Source organism: Myxocyprinus asiaticus, chromosome 18, assembly GCF_019703515.2.
Source record: "Myxocyprinus asiaticus isolate MX2 ecotype Aquarium Trade chromosome 18, UBuf_Myxa_2, whole genome shotgun sequence".
Classification (NCBI taxonomy): domain Eukaryota; kingdom Metazoa; phylum Chordata; class Actinopteri; order Cypriniformes; family Catostomidae; genus Myxocyprinus; species Myxocyprinus asiaticus.
In genome coordinates this window covers 43,504,597-43,520,208 of record NC_059361.1, presented here as the reverse complement: position 1 = coordinate 43,520,208, position 15,612 = coordinate 43,504,597, and the positions used below count along the sequence as shown (strand labels likewise).

General features: G+C 38.0%; 1 protein-coding gene across 2 annotated transcripts in view; it reads right to left on the bottom strand.

The window, feature by feature from the left end:
- Positions 1-14,236, bottom strand: part of ppfibp2a (PPFIA binding protein 2a) — a 102,930-nt gene extending 88,694 nt beyond the window's left edge. For both annotated transcript variants that reach the window (XM_051724733.1, XM_051724734.1), the window contains exon 1: positions 14,153-14,236. In XM_051724733.1, the coding sequence (XP_051580693.1) occupies positions 14,153-14,216 (64 nt within the window). In that variant the 5' untranslated portion in view covers positions 14,217-14,236. The remainder of the gene's footprint in view (positions 1-14,152) is intronic.
- Between the last annotated feature and the right edge of the window lie 1,376 nt (positions 14,237-15,612).

Genomic DNA, 15,612 nt, shown 5'->3' with positions numbered 1-15,612 from the left:
ATGTTGCATTGGATGTAAACAATATGGTGGCACGCATAGCCAGCAAGCACATTTGCATCTTATCTGTCATAATCAGTCATTATAAACATCTAAAAACCACATTATATGTTTGATAATATACTGTATAATCTGACCTTCAGTGCACCTGTTGTGAAGTGTAAGGTAAGACTCTTTTTTTTATTACAGCACACACACAGTCTGAGGCATTTTTTGGATCATGGAGATGTTTTGACATGCCCTGACATTTGTACTTATTTCAGGAACTTAGTAATAGTCTCACTCTATTCAGCCCAAACTGTGCTACAATAATATTAGCAACTAGTATGTATTCATTTATATTTTTGTGAAAATCAACTTTAAACTTGGTTAGTAAAAAAAAAAAAAAATTAAGGACACTCAAATTAGGGCCACAAAACACATACTAAACATTTTTTTCACAAGACCTTTGAGTGCTGAATTTTATAGACCAGAGCCTTTGCTACAACATATGTTGAAAACCATCCTGTTCATTCATTCACATTAAACAATAAATGTATTTAACTTTTGGAAGTCACCTTTTGTTTTAGAAAGGTTATATGCAAGCGAGCGTCATGAACTTTGATGTATTTCACACCATAGGGTGATAATGGCCCACCCCCTTATGGGGCTATCATTGTGGAATGACACTGTGAGAAGACAAAAGAAAGAATGTTTTCTTTTTTTCTTCTTCTTTTTTTGTGTTTTATTGACAACATAGTTATATAAATTATATTGTGAACTATTACTAAAAATGTACAAAAAAAAAAAAAAAAAAAATTTGGTCAGTGTAAATATTAGGGAAATAGTTATATGGCATAATTTGTCAAATATTGTAAATACGTTTGAGAGAGCAAGATGCATTTAGAGTAACAAATGAAGGTAATGCTTGTTTAAAATCAAACTTTAGAAAAGGGTGCACCATTTCTTGTGAATTTCAATCATATTTGACATTTCAATACCTCTCAAGTATTCTATAAACAAATAAACCTCCATTGTGATTGGAATGATATATAGTTTGATATAAAAATTATGCTATTTAGTGTTTTGAGAAAAAATAAAATCAAAGGAGCATTTTACCCAGCAGAGCTTTTTGCCCCGTTGTACCCTATTATCACACTACATAAACAATGAGTAGAGGAAAAAATGACAATCTCATTAGAAAGTATATCCTGCACTGGATCAAGTCGATATTTAAAATGCAAGTGTTTCTCATCAGTCGCAATACTCTTCTGAGGAAAATTTAAATTGTTCCTCACCGTTCAGGATCATCTGGAGAGCTTCCTCACGTAAGTAGCATGCCATCATCCAAAAGCAATGAAAAATCAATGAATCTGATGTAGCTGGATACCACTTTTGTAGCACTGATGGGGGCATTTGCCATATTCCTGAGGATCATCCCAGATTTCCAGACCATTAATAGTGGTATTAATAGTAGTATGAATAATGGACTCTGCTAATGGGTGTTCCTAAAGAGCTGTGCTAATGAGGTGAGAACGAAAAAACTGTACCTCTCGTTAGTTTCCTACACATTACATAATCTGAGAATATTTGTTTTGGATGTGAACTGGTTCATTTAAAAGTAGACATTTCATGGTTTCTATAGACATATTTATCATGTCTGTGCGACAGTTATATACTGAGTTTCGGTTCTTTTCTTTTTTTTTTCGTGCTCCAAACAAAAGTTTACTGAGATTGACGCAGTAGAAAGTGCATCCTGTTTGTTTTCTGTATTTTACAAAACGTTTTGTTTTTATTGTGAGTGGACACAAATAAACACAAATAAATGTAGACCCGTTACAGTTTTGAATGATGTCTTCCTCTTATCTGAATGACCATAAATGACAGCGTTGTTGCTGTTGTTATTAGAAAAAAAACAAGTGATCGCACCGACTCCAGAGGGTTAAAGAACTCATGCTGGGGGGTCCGTCAGTAAAGGAGAATTAAAAATGTGTTTTCTAAACAGCAATGATCAAATGTTATTTTTCAACAAGACAATGCTCCTGCCCACACTGCAAAGACCACCAAGGCGTGGCTTGAGGACAAGTCCATCAGGCTCATGTTTTGAGCACATCCTGGACCATTCCCTTGGACACTACTCATCTTACGCAGTGCCCCCTTTCACGGCTAGGACGTCAGATCCCCTTTTACTTTGGAGACTTTCCCCCATGGACATTTTTATCCCCCTTTTTAAAATTTTCTGTTTATAATTTTTAATAAATGCCTATCCGAGGCCTGACACCACACCCAATGTGTCAGATGGTCAGACAGGGGTGTCAGAAAGTTTTTTTACTCTATGACCATGCACTACATGGACAGCTTTCACTGTTGCACACTGTCACCGTTATTTTATCACCGTCTCCCGCTGAAATAGTTTAAATGGAACATTGACGGGGAGAAAAGGGTGGCAGATGCAACTGGAGCTTCTTGTTTGGCCCCTGAATGGGATTCGTCTAACACCCATGGGTTCTCAAAATCGGTGCTCAACACAATACAACCCCTCAACGAGTTGGCTGTATGCCTTAAAGTGGCAACTGTTCACTGTCTGGTGTTACTCCCAGGGTGAGGACCCAGCGCATTACCTTGTTCAGTTAAACATGTCGAGGTCTTTCAGGCCTTGTCGGTCAATGAATCTTGCTTAGAATTAGAACCAGGCTTATTAAAAGCAGTTCTCAAGCCTAGAGAGGGTTATGTGCCCAAAGTGCTGGCCACCCCCTTCAGGGATCGCACTGTTCGCACTGTCCACATCACTGAGGAACTCACATGGTCCGTCCACACTGAAGTCGTTGTGAAGAAGGCTCATCAGTGCCTCTTCTTCCTGAGACGGCTGAGGAAGTTTGGAATGAACCGTCACATCCTCACATGGTTCTACACCTGCATTGTGGAGAGCATCCTGACTGGCTGTATCTCCGCCTGGTACGGCAATAGCACCGCCCACAACCGCAAAGCACTGCAAAGGGTGGCACGAACTGCCAGACACATCAGCGGAGGTGAGCTTCCCTCCCTCCAGGAAATATATACAAGGCGGTGTGTGAAAAAAGCTCGGAGGATCATCAGAGACTCCAGCCACCCGAGCCATGGGCTGTTCTCACTGCTACCATAAGGCAGGCGATATCGCAGCATCAGGACCCGCACCAGCCGACTCCACCATAGCTTCTTCCCCCAAGCAATCAGACTTTTGAACTCTTGATCTCCCACGATCAAATACATCAGCACTGCACTTTATTACTCTTACTCTTATATCTCACACCGGACTGTCATAAATTATATTATTATTATATTATATTCTCTCTTAACAACTGACTATCAACCGACAGCCTGAATGTCAATACAGTACAATACTGTACATTCTATATATACATATATACTTTTTTTTATATATTTGTATTTTTAATTTTCATTGAATAATATGTATCTATATAGTAAAAAAAAAAAAAAAAAACGGCGTATTGTATACTGTACAGTGTATGTTATTATTTGTATATTGTTGAGTGTAATTATGTGTATAACAGATGTTTAAATTGTGTTGTGTTAATTTGATGTTATTGTAAATTGGTATATGTCTCATCACTGTCACGACTGCTATGTTGATCGGAACTGCACCCAAGAATTTCACACACCGTTGCACTTGTGTATATGGCTGTGTGACAATAAAGTGATTTGATTTGATTTGATTTGTTACCTTACAAGTGTTCTCTCTTTCTCCCTTAGCCACATTTGAGTCAAAGAGATTGTATATGCTCTTTCCTTTGAGGGCATTTAGCATGTACATTGGGTGCAGGCTGGGCTTCTTCTAACACCTTGAATGTAACTTGAATGTTTCCTACCTCTTTTCCCAGATTTTGACTGCAATGTTTCACTACCCTGCTTGGCTAGTTGCATTGCTTGTATTCTTAGCATGTTTCTTGACCATGTCATCTTCTATCTTCCCATTATGTTTGCGATGTTTCACTACCCTGTCGGCCAGTGTCATTGTATTGTGTTCCTGGTCTGTGACCGTTCTGTCTCTCTCCCTTCCCACTGTCGTGCAAAGAAGAGTTTTTCTGAATAATGTCTCACTTCCCATATGGCAAGTGGCATTGTCATGCTATACTACCTTAAATGGTTGTTTGTTCTCCCTCTTCTTTCCTATTTTCCATATGAAGGAGGATGTTTTATCAATGCTTTTTCTCTACTCTATTGGCTAGTGGGCATTGCTTTAGTGCAAGTGAATTAGTAGCACATTGTTATGGTATACAATTCCCATAGCATCAGCTACTGACTCAGCGTCGAAGTGACCTACTTGAAAGGGAACGGTTACAACTGTAACCTTGGACCCTAAAAGGAGGGAGCGAGAGATGGCTCCTTCCTTCAGTCAAAAATCCTGATGAATGTAAGCATAAGCGTAGTTCTGGCAGGAAGATCTCGGGATTCATTCTATCAGGCATCTCATCCAATCACAATACAGCCTCCGCTTTATAAGCCTGCTCAGGTGTTTCTCGTTGTCGGCATACTTCTGTTGTTTTCACATCACACGCTATGGCTCACTTCTCTAAGCAACATTCACTTCATTTTGGATTATACCTCGTGGTCTACTCAGGGTGATGTTCACGCTCCTCAGTGCAGCTGGTCTCCATCAGGAATATTTGCAAAGTTCTCCGTCTATTCTTCTTTGGGGGAACAATTGTCAATGCAAATAGCTGGTGGTCGATGGGATTCTAGGCTTTCTGCTATCAATGTTTTCAATTATCTGTGCATCATTTCCCTTATACTGCTTCAATATCACATTTCAAGCAGCAATATTTCATTTCACTGCAGTATTTGATTCTCATGATCATGTTAAGTGATCGTGTGTTCCGCCAGCGTGGTGGCCGGGCAGGCGGGTAACCGAGCCCTGGGCGTTCTACCATTGGGGAATCAGGCTCCAATATTCATGCATGTCATCATGCATACATACTTCAATGTACTGGATGCTTCTTGCGTTCTGTTGGCGCTCCCATCCCATAGAAATATCTACTTCTCACTGGTAGAACGAACCCGTGTGACATTTCTGGTTGATACCTGTATTATGGTTTATATTAACCTGGATGACATTCCCAGGGTGGCATAGTCAGAGTAATTGTCTTGTCCAGAATTTACACTGGCTCTCCTTTCTCCACACCACTCACCACATAGAGAAGTGCTTTGTGGTAGAAATATACTCTATATACTAAATAAACTTTATGGCTAAAAAAGTACTAAAATTTGTCACACTTATGATGCTTTGTGATCTCGGAGAGCAGGTCAATTTCATTTTAATGTGACATTGTTATACAACACTAATAGACTGAGCAACGTCACTTCAGACGAGGGTGACCACCTGGTTATTTCTCTGTTGCAGGACAGCAGACATGATTTTGTGGGACAATGTGGGACACATGGGAGAGAGAACTTGATAGGCTTTATGAAATGTTTATTTTAAGGCAGTGATCTGTGACACTCAATTGGCACTCAGTTTGCCCAAGTTTAAGTGATATAATAACATTTTAACAGCATGAGACCTATTCAATCTAGTAATGATAATGAGCCGAATATAACAGGCTAGTTGTTAAAAATCACATTTTATGCAGAGATACATTTCCTTGAGTAGCAACTCGGTTATGCTCCTTTATTAGACAATCCAAAGTGTAAATGCGTTCTTGATTCAGTGCATTTTAAACTTGTATTTTTTGTTGGATCTGGCAGCTTCAAGCAGGGCCTTCTCCTTCAGTATGTGTACGTAGAACTCCTAGCAGGTGCAGCTGTTGTTAACCTTCACAAGGAGTTCACTTTTGATAAGGTCCACACTGGCTCGGTACCTTTGCTCCATCCACACAGCCATAATCACCAAAAACACTCTCTCCATGAATGCGTTGGTGACAGGGATGCTCAGAGCAAAAAAGCTCTGTCATGTTTGGGGTACTGCCATGCTTCAGCAGAGCTGTTAAACTTGTTGCAACAAGATATGCAACAGGATTTTGCGATTTTCCTTCACACATGGCAAAAGAACACAGAACTCGTTGTGCAAAAATTGGAGCTGGTTCATGTCCAGTTTAGAAAGCTTCAACTACTTTACTGAGGCCTTGGAAGCTGAATTCCCTCTTGATAGTCAGGACTGAGGTTTAGATAGAGATTTATACAGGCTTTATTTATCATCAGAGAAATCAAACCACTTTTTTAGGTAAGCAAGTGCTCTCTGATAGAACAAAAGAAAGTCCTGCTCAATAACCTGTACAGTGGGAAACTGCTGCAGGAGAGTGCTTGTCTCAAATCCAAAGAATCAGTCTCTTTCCCTTTGCTCGAGTTTCAGTTTAAGATTGCACACAGTTGTTTCGTTCCCCTCAACATTAAGCACTGCGTCACAAAAAGCATTTCAGGCTATTTTGCAAAGACATCAGGTATGCCTAAAGTTCACAGAGCATGTCCTCTCCATTCTCGCCATTTGCAAGAAATTTCCAAAGGTTAGATGGACAGCTCTCTTCTCCAAGAGAAAAAAAAAAGTAACTTTTGAGAGCTGGCCAGGAGTCGAGTAGGCGTTTGACAGCAGGCCACAAACTTAGCCACCTTATCAGCACATTGTTGTAAAGGGCCATGTACTTCTCTTCAATAAAATCAAAAACATCCTTTAATTCTTGCACATGTTTAGCTAAAGACGAAAAGTGGTTGTATATTTTGTGACTATGCTCTTGTAATGGACTCGACATGGAGGTGAAGGTAGAATCCATATGCAAGAAGTTTATTACAATCAGCAGACAAATCCAAGACATAAGGCAGAGACGTAATCGTTGAAGCAGGCAAAGTAGTCGTTACACAGGTAATCAGTCCAACCAGGCAAACAGAGCAAAACAGTAATCCAAAATTGGTAATCCAGTAAAGCAGGCACAATGGTCATAACAAGTAGGCAATAAACAGGCAATGAGAATTACACTTGGTAAGGCAGTGAAACTGGCAATACTTGGCAAAGTAACAATGGAAAAGCATGGCTATTTATACAGTATGAGGCAAACAGGAAATCACCATAGAAGAAACGGTACAGTGTTAGTATTCAAGAGAGGGCTCCCTCTGGTGGTTGGCTGAAGGGATACCAACCTCATTCGTTACAGCTCTCAATGTCAATTCTCAGCTTATCACCTGCATGCCTCCCACAATTATGCAGAATATGGGCCATGCATGCTGGCCTTGATAATAGAAACATTCTTTTCTTTCAGACTGTTATACACAAGAGTTATACACCCTATAATTCACGCTGGTGTTATCAGCCGAGTATGCAGAGATTCTAACCCAGGTTGCTGTTCTGGGTAGGGTTGCACCAGCTGTGCGTAAGTTCTCACGTAAGTTAGGACGTAAAGTTCACACTAAGGGTTTAGTAACTACTAGTTAACTTAATTTGGCTGCACCACCTGTTCTTAAGGCAAGACTTAACTAGTAGGTCGTAAGCTCTCTGTAAAGTAATGCGCAGTCACATGATATGACATTTACCTGTATTTATCCAATAAGCAGCCTTCAAATTTGTAGACAGAATTGTTAAAAAGCCGTGAATTTCAGTTTGATATTGTTACTGTTGATGTTCAAACCTTGTTTACTCACGTAACTGTCAGCTGTAATAAATTATATCCCCATTAAAATACAATATGTAATAAAAGTACATTTGATAATAGTATATTTGCCCTGTGTAAATAACAATAAATAGGAACTGTATCTAAAATAAATAAGGGGTGATAAATAAATACTAATACAACAGGCTGGAAAAATAGACATTTATTCATTTTAATATCTTATATATTTCGTATATGTTGACACTTGACAATGGGCGAAGCACCCTGAAAACTGCACCGTTTGATCGGTTTCATGCTGAAGAGCCGCTTAAAAGTAAGTTTTTTTCTCTCTCATAAATGTAAATGAGTGTAAATGCTAACATCATCATATATGTCGAAAGGATTGAAGTCTGTCACGCAAAACATGAGCTCATTGATGTCGTTAAATGAGTCTGCTTTTTTATTCCATCAGTTACTCCTGGTCGGAGTCTTCCATAAATATTTAGTTTATACCTAAGTTTAATGGTGCAATGCTCAAATATTTAGTAGTGCGTAAATTGTGACTTAGTGCCCATTTACGCCACAACAAGGCTAAGTTTTAACGTATGTATAGCTGGTGCAACCGGCCCCTGGAGCCTAGAAACGACCTGGAAAAAAATTGCATCTGAGTCTTCCTTGTAATCATCATAAAAGTCCAACAATTTGTTCTGCACACCTAGCTCAGGTATGTAATATCTTAATGCTAGTGGCAATAACTTTGTTGTTCCATGGTTTGATGCATCAGATGCAATACAGGAACACATAAGGGAATCCCGTCTATCTGCAACCATTGGCACATTTAACTGATTCAAGCATGCCTCTAAAGATGTTGGTGGAAGCACATCTGTTACAATGGATGCACTCTTAGTTCTTCAACAAGCAAATTTCTTTTCTATCTCTGAATTGGGTAAAAAAAAGACGGGGTCTAGTTTAGAGCCACATTCGCCAGACCTATACGATAAACCATGTTGCACATTATGGTAGACACTTGTCACTTCAGCCGCTGTGATTTTGTCTAGGTTGCTGTCTTTCGGTGCAGAGAAAAAACTTGTAATGCTAGCATTAGCATTCTTAGCTGCAGGGACATGCCGTCCATATAAGCAAGGTAAGCGTTGCTTATCTAACAGAAGGGTTAAATTGCATGTGTGTCTGTGTCTGTGTTTGTTTATGTTTTTTTTAAAGTTATGTTTTGGAATTAAAACTTTGTTTACTGTTCAGCCGGTTCCCACCTCCTCCTTGCCCATCATTTACCTGTTACAGTGGTGCTGAAACCCAGGATGGAGGAGGGATGCACTGTTGTGGAGTCCTCACCACAGCGTTTAATAATATGTTTTAAAAATCTTTGATGCTTGACCAGTCTCAAAGCACTCTCCTTTTTGAGGGTCACTTGTAACTGGTTTTGACCATATGTTTCTTCCATTCTTTATTATAGGAAAAAATTTTTTTTTTAGGAGCACAGGATTAATCCTTTATTTGTCCAGTTAGGCTACTTTCCCATGCTCTTGCTAGAAAATGACGTCTGCGCAAATTTATTTTTAAATGCCTGTCACAGTTTCTGATTTTTAATTGTTATTTATTTATTTATTTATTAAACGTGGGATTGTAATTTTGGAAAGATGATATAAAATGCACTATTAAAGTGTATTTTTTTTAACAACAAAAATGTAATATAGACAAATAATTGAAATTAAGGACACTGCTTATGACTTGCGGGACAAAGCTTCCAATTTTGGGACTATGTGGCCATACGTATGATGTTTCTCGGGAATGCTCTTCAGAATAGACTTAAGCTTTGACTTAAGTGTCAAATGTTTGTTTTCGAAAAAAGTAGAAATTGTGTAAGAGTATGAGCTTTTTATAAATAAGCTAAAAGTAACTTTCAGCAAAGTCTGAGTCTGATTCGTAACTGCTGACTGTTGCGACACTTAAGTGTTTTGATGTAAGGAATACAGTCACAATTATGTGATATAATTTGAAAGCGGAGACTTTGTTGTAACAAAAAAAAAAAAAAGAAAAGAAAAAAACATAAAACACAAAACTCAATATTTGTGTTATTTGCTTAATTTGCTCAATGCAACTTTAATGCACTGCATAATTTTAAAGTTTTTTTAAATAAATTCAGCAGGCTTACGCATCATGAATGTGAGACCAAACCTTGCATTTCTTGAATTCAAGCAGATTTAGGATTATATGTGAAGACAGAAACTAATAATAAAAGTGATATTGTTCATATATTTTACATTTCCCTTTTTGGAAATTTTCATTTATTTTTTTTATATTTTTAAAAGTGGTATTTGTAACAAGACCATAGTAAACACATGGAAGCATGGATCTTCTTCACTACCTTGGTTAGATGTAACATGATTTCAATAAAAAAAAACTATGGCATTTTTGTAATTATAAACAGTAGACCTACTCTAAACACATGTAAAAACAGTAAATACAGTTGTAAAATTTTTTTGTAAAAGTTGTAACAAAAATTCATTATATTCCCTCATTCCTCTAATGTAGCCTGACAAATTTAATAGAGCTGAAGCAGTGATATGATAATATTTATTATCCATTTCTGCCTAAGGTACAGTTAGTGTTACTATAGTAAATTCAAGGGTGGTGATGAAGAATTCTGTGCCGAATTCAAATGGTTTCTGCTTCTCGCGCCTTGCTTCTTACTGATTCTCACAAATCTGCTAGTATAAGAGCTCGAACTTCAAGAGCTTTGCGCTCGCGCTGCTCTGTCCATTGAGCCGTATCCATCTACAGAGCCATACAGGTGCATTAACCGAGGTTGTGCATCTACCTGTGTATTTGACGCTGCTAAACCAGATACTTCAGATGCGTCGCTAGACTTCAAAATCAGATGAACTGCGGTACAAATGTGTACCAATCTGTATAATTGAGAACCAACTGATATACACCAAGTGTAAAATAAACGTTTTAATGCAAAGAGGAACTTGACGATAGATTTTATTATTATGACTGATAAACGCCCCCATTTGTAATCTAATGCCCCCCTCTCTACTAATTAGTTCTCAGAGCCCCCAGGCATCCTTTGAACGCCCCCTGGGGGTGGTACCACCCCCGTTGAGAACCTCTGATTTAATACAACACATTCTATAACAATATTTTGATAATAGGTTATTTTCTGTCAATTATTTCATTGATTAATCAAATGAGAAATCCATTTTTTTAATTTCCTGTATTTTAAAACATTATTCCACATCTTGCTGAAAGTTCTCCTCCAAACAATGTACAAACTGAAGGCTACAAAAAATCTAATTGTATAAATACACTATGCATTGTGTGCTAAAAAATTCATACAAAAATGCTGCAGTATAAATTGCATAAGCTTTTCACATTATCACAACATAATAACAAGTGTTTGTCCACAGTTTTAATGCAGAAGGACAATTTAAATCACTTAATTAAATGATAATAAAACAAACTCTTTGTTATAGTCCCAGTTACTATTCTTTAATTATTACTTGCGTACAGGTAAGACCTCAGTTAAACAAGGTTCAATTTAGAGGTTCATTTGACATTCAACATATCAGTGATATTTGATCAAATTCAATATTTTGGTCAAAATGACTGCAGTTCCTTTCTCTGTTGTTGTGCTTCATTGGTTGACATGCAAGTGTGTGCACTCACTTCATGAAGTAAGCCTATTTGAAGTAGTAATGACTCGCCTGCTGTTAAAATAAGTTGTTTTGCAAAGTGGAAATGGAAACTCACATGGCTTTGAGTTTATAATATTTACAAATAAGAATAAATCAGTCAAATGTAAGTTATAAGCTGGGGTTAAACATCTCTCAAGCACATTAAACTGCAGACTGAATCTGTCAAAGCACCTGACACCCCACACAACACTATGAGCTTCTATAAAACGCTTTATATAGAGTGCTTGGGTTGGGCTCTTTTTAGGTGCAGCTCTGTGCCATTTTTCAAATATCTTTTTTTCCATATAAACCATTTATTTTTATTTTTTTCTTATACTGTAAAGTGACACCACTGATGGAGGATCTCCGTGCCCGAGCGAAGATATCCTACTAATCATGTAGGATGTAGCCTATTCATTATATGAAGAAAAAAAAGAAAGAACTAAGAACAACTAAGAATCACATTTGCCCAAATTCCTCTTTCATATTATTCAAACATTCTGTCTTTGTTGGAGAATGTGACACAGCCATCGTGCTACTCTTAATTAGGTTAGGATTAGTCTTAACACTTATAAACCATTATGAATCACACTTTTCGTAATTCTAGGAATAAGTACAAAATTACATAATTCTTAGAATTTAGAAAAAACCTGTGACTAAAATTTTACTCTAAGCAGCATTATACATATGGACTATTATTTTATCTTCAGGAAACATTCATTTAAATCACTTTTAAAGCATTTTCTATACATTACATACAAAGTTAAGTAGCAGAACTGATACTGAGAGTTCTATGTGGTAAAATAATATTATATAAATAATTTTATATTATATAAATATTATATAAATAACACTATCAAATAGTACCAAAAACAATATAGTTGTACCATGTTTTTTGACATTTCAAAGAGTGCCTTTGAATACAACTTCAATCGACTTTTTAAAGTACTTAGGAGTTCAATGTAAAGGTACTTGCTAGTCATGCAGTATAATCTATTAACATTACTGTGCCATGGTACTGCCACAGTACTGTTTAGTAAAGGATTACAGCAAGTTGATCTTTTATATCAGAGTGAGCTGGACTGATTTACATTTACAGTACATGTGATTTTCTGTATGTTTCATTCTCACAGAAATTTAGCTATTTTGAACTCAATACAAGAAGTAAAGGATACCTGGAGTGGTAAAAGAGTGGTGGATCAATTCTAGCGTGCCATACATCTACTTGTTTTCATGCTTTTACCTAAGGTCATCAGGGGTCATATGTGATGGTCCTGAGGTTTTGATAAACAGAACAGTCCTAAATGTAACACTCTGTTAGGAAAAATGTCCTTTGCCCATGGGTAACAGGGTTTCAAATAGAGATTAGAATGTAGACCCAATGAACAGGCGCTGTCTTTAAAAAGCTTTAAAATGTGTACTAAAAAATCAAACACAATGTTTAAAACTGTCATATATTAGGAGGACTTTTTTTTTTTATTCCATCCTCCCAAACTAAAATTCCAATAACATACTTTTTGTAATAGCTGTCCACTTATAATGTTAGTCAATGTTGGTCACAATGGTGTACATTCAGGCAAGCGTCAACTACATAATGAAGGTAGATTTTAACCCAACAGGTTGAACTGTGTTCTCAGGACAGTATTTTTACATAGATGTCAGGTCGAGGAAAGCTGTCACATTTTATAAGGGCAGATTGTTTCTGGTGTAATGTAAATGTGGTAATTTATTCATTACAGTTTAATTGGCAAAATAAATTGGTATTGATTATATTTGTATTGGTTATGTTTTACAATTTTGCTGTTTTATAATTGGTTAACTGTTTAAATTTTGCAGAAAGTAGATTATTAAATAGTCTATAATAATCAATTAAATAGCAGGCTTTGATTGTGACAACTTACCTGGTATAGACCATTTCAAGAACTTAAACAAAAACAAATGAATTAGAACGGTCCAAACGTATTTCCGTATCCTTTCAACAAAGTCTCTTTTTCAAGGTAAGTCAGTCCACTCGGCGGCCGTTTTTGGAATGTCTTGGGGAGTTTGGGCAGCTATTTTTCTATGTAAACAAGCATCATAACAGAGCAGCTTCTATCTACTTGAATGGGGAACGACCAAAATCTCCAAAACGTTTGGTCAAGATTACGATAAAAGAACATTTCAAATAAGCAGTAAAATTTTATTGGTCCTAGGTGCATGTGGCGCCAGCTTCACTCGAGTGGCCCAGCCGCAACGAGTGCTCCAATCCCCGGCATCGCATCTAACTCGTGTCAGGGGTGCGGGTTGACGACGCATCTAACTCGCAACAGACCCTCACCGCTCCATTCCTGGACCTGCGAAGACGTCAGCAGGTAGAGACCGGTCTCCCAAGCAGTGGCGCGGTTGGTGTTTAAAGGCAGCGGTGATGAGGCTGTATTTTTTTCATTAACCGTTGGCTGCCGTTGGGCGTTCCAATTTCTTTCATTCATTTTAATAGAAGTGACACATCTCTGCTAAATGGTCTCTGTTTTGACAAGCAGGAAATGTTCACGGAACAGTGACATCACCAGCGAACAGTCCTTGAAATGGTCTATAGTGTGACAACTTGCACTGCTATTGGGGCATGTCATAAAAGGTCAACATGTGTTCAGTAAACTGTATCTTATATTTCTGGTCAACAACAGTGGCATGTGCCTATATAGAAATTGACTTTAAAAAATGAACATACCCTGAGAAATATTTAGTGATATAAAAGGTGTGACAGCTAGCCTGGTCTCCCCTATAGAGGAGCAAAGCGCTGATATAGACACGTGAACACATAGCATCTGTTTTATGAATAACACTTTTAGGGATTTACTACAATAGTAAAACTACTCTTAAAAAATTAATATGTAACCATAACTATATAGCCTGATAAAAAGCAGCTCTTACCTGCTATGATGTCATCCATGTGTTCTAAGGCTGCCTCCAGCATGTAACTCACATGAGATGACATGGCGACAAATTAAAAAAATCTCATCTTACACTACACTTTAACCAGCACTGCAACACATACAACAAAAATAGGCATCATTCAATACAAATCCCCCTCGAGCGTACTGATCCAAAGAAAACAGCAGCTGTTCATGGGAGTGCTGTATATATTCACTATGGATGTGGCTTATGGCTTTACGGTTTCCTCTCATTATGTGGCCGTCAGTCTGTCTGCTGTGGGCCTGTTTGTCCAATGGGAATTTAACGGGTGTGGCACCTCAAAAGATGTATTTGCATACAAAGTTCATTTAGGGTAAACGCACACACAAACATTATTAAATATTTATTTATATCCACTCATCATAGAATTACAAAAAGGACATAAATAATTCCAGTGCATGTTTATATAAAAATTGCAGTTCACAATTGACAGTACTAAATCATTAGTATCAACACTAATCCACACACTGCGACTACCAATAATGGCTGATACAGAACAGTATCTGGCCAGCTGTTTTTATCTTCCTCTTAGACATACCGTACCTGTGAGCTGTAACCCCTCACTACAAGCCAATGTACATGACCTAGACTGACAAGATTAAGAGTTGACACTTATAACCAATTTTGTTAATACACTGATCAAGAGGTTGGTATTTCAGCAGTTTAGTAAGAAAGATTTCCTCCAGACTGTGATCAAACACACACCCCACTTCCTGCACAAAAACTCTCCACTGCATCTCATTTACAATAGCAGCTTTTCCAGTATCAGGCCAGTGTGAGCCAGGACTATCAACGGGTCAGCCGGGGCCAATTGCAATTGACGTCGAGCCGTGAGACCAAAACTGATCTGTGTTCCCACCAACGGGCCAATAGCCCCACATTGTTGCCCTGAAATCTGCCCTTAACACGCTGCACTGGTTCCAACATCACACACCTGGCCCATTTCATAAGCAAGAGGGAAGCTCAAGCTGAGGTATCATGTTATCTAGTTATCTAGAATATAGAGTTTATATCATATGTAAACATTACATAGCTAGCAAGATAAGTTAGCATTGACAACTCACAGACTGTAACGGCCATGGTGTCCAGAGTGGTCTTTCCACTGACAGCTTTGTGCACTGGATACACAAACTGGCAAGTTCGGCTAAACTCTGCCTTTGACATTGACCCAGGCCTCACTCCCCATTTGGCCTTGTCTGGCCCAAGGTAATCGGTGGAGAAAGACCCGAGATGGCACGATGAAGCCCCGGAAGTGACAGTGGGAATGCAACTGGCACGCCCTCATTTGGCCCAGTAGTGGAAACGCGGCTAATGATTACATCTAGGGAGTTCGCAGTAATATTTAAAAACACATCAGGGTTTGTGCACATTTTAAACATGTCAGGTTTAACATTGCAATGTTAAAATGTACTGGATGA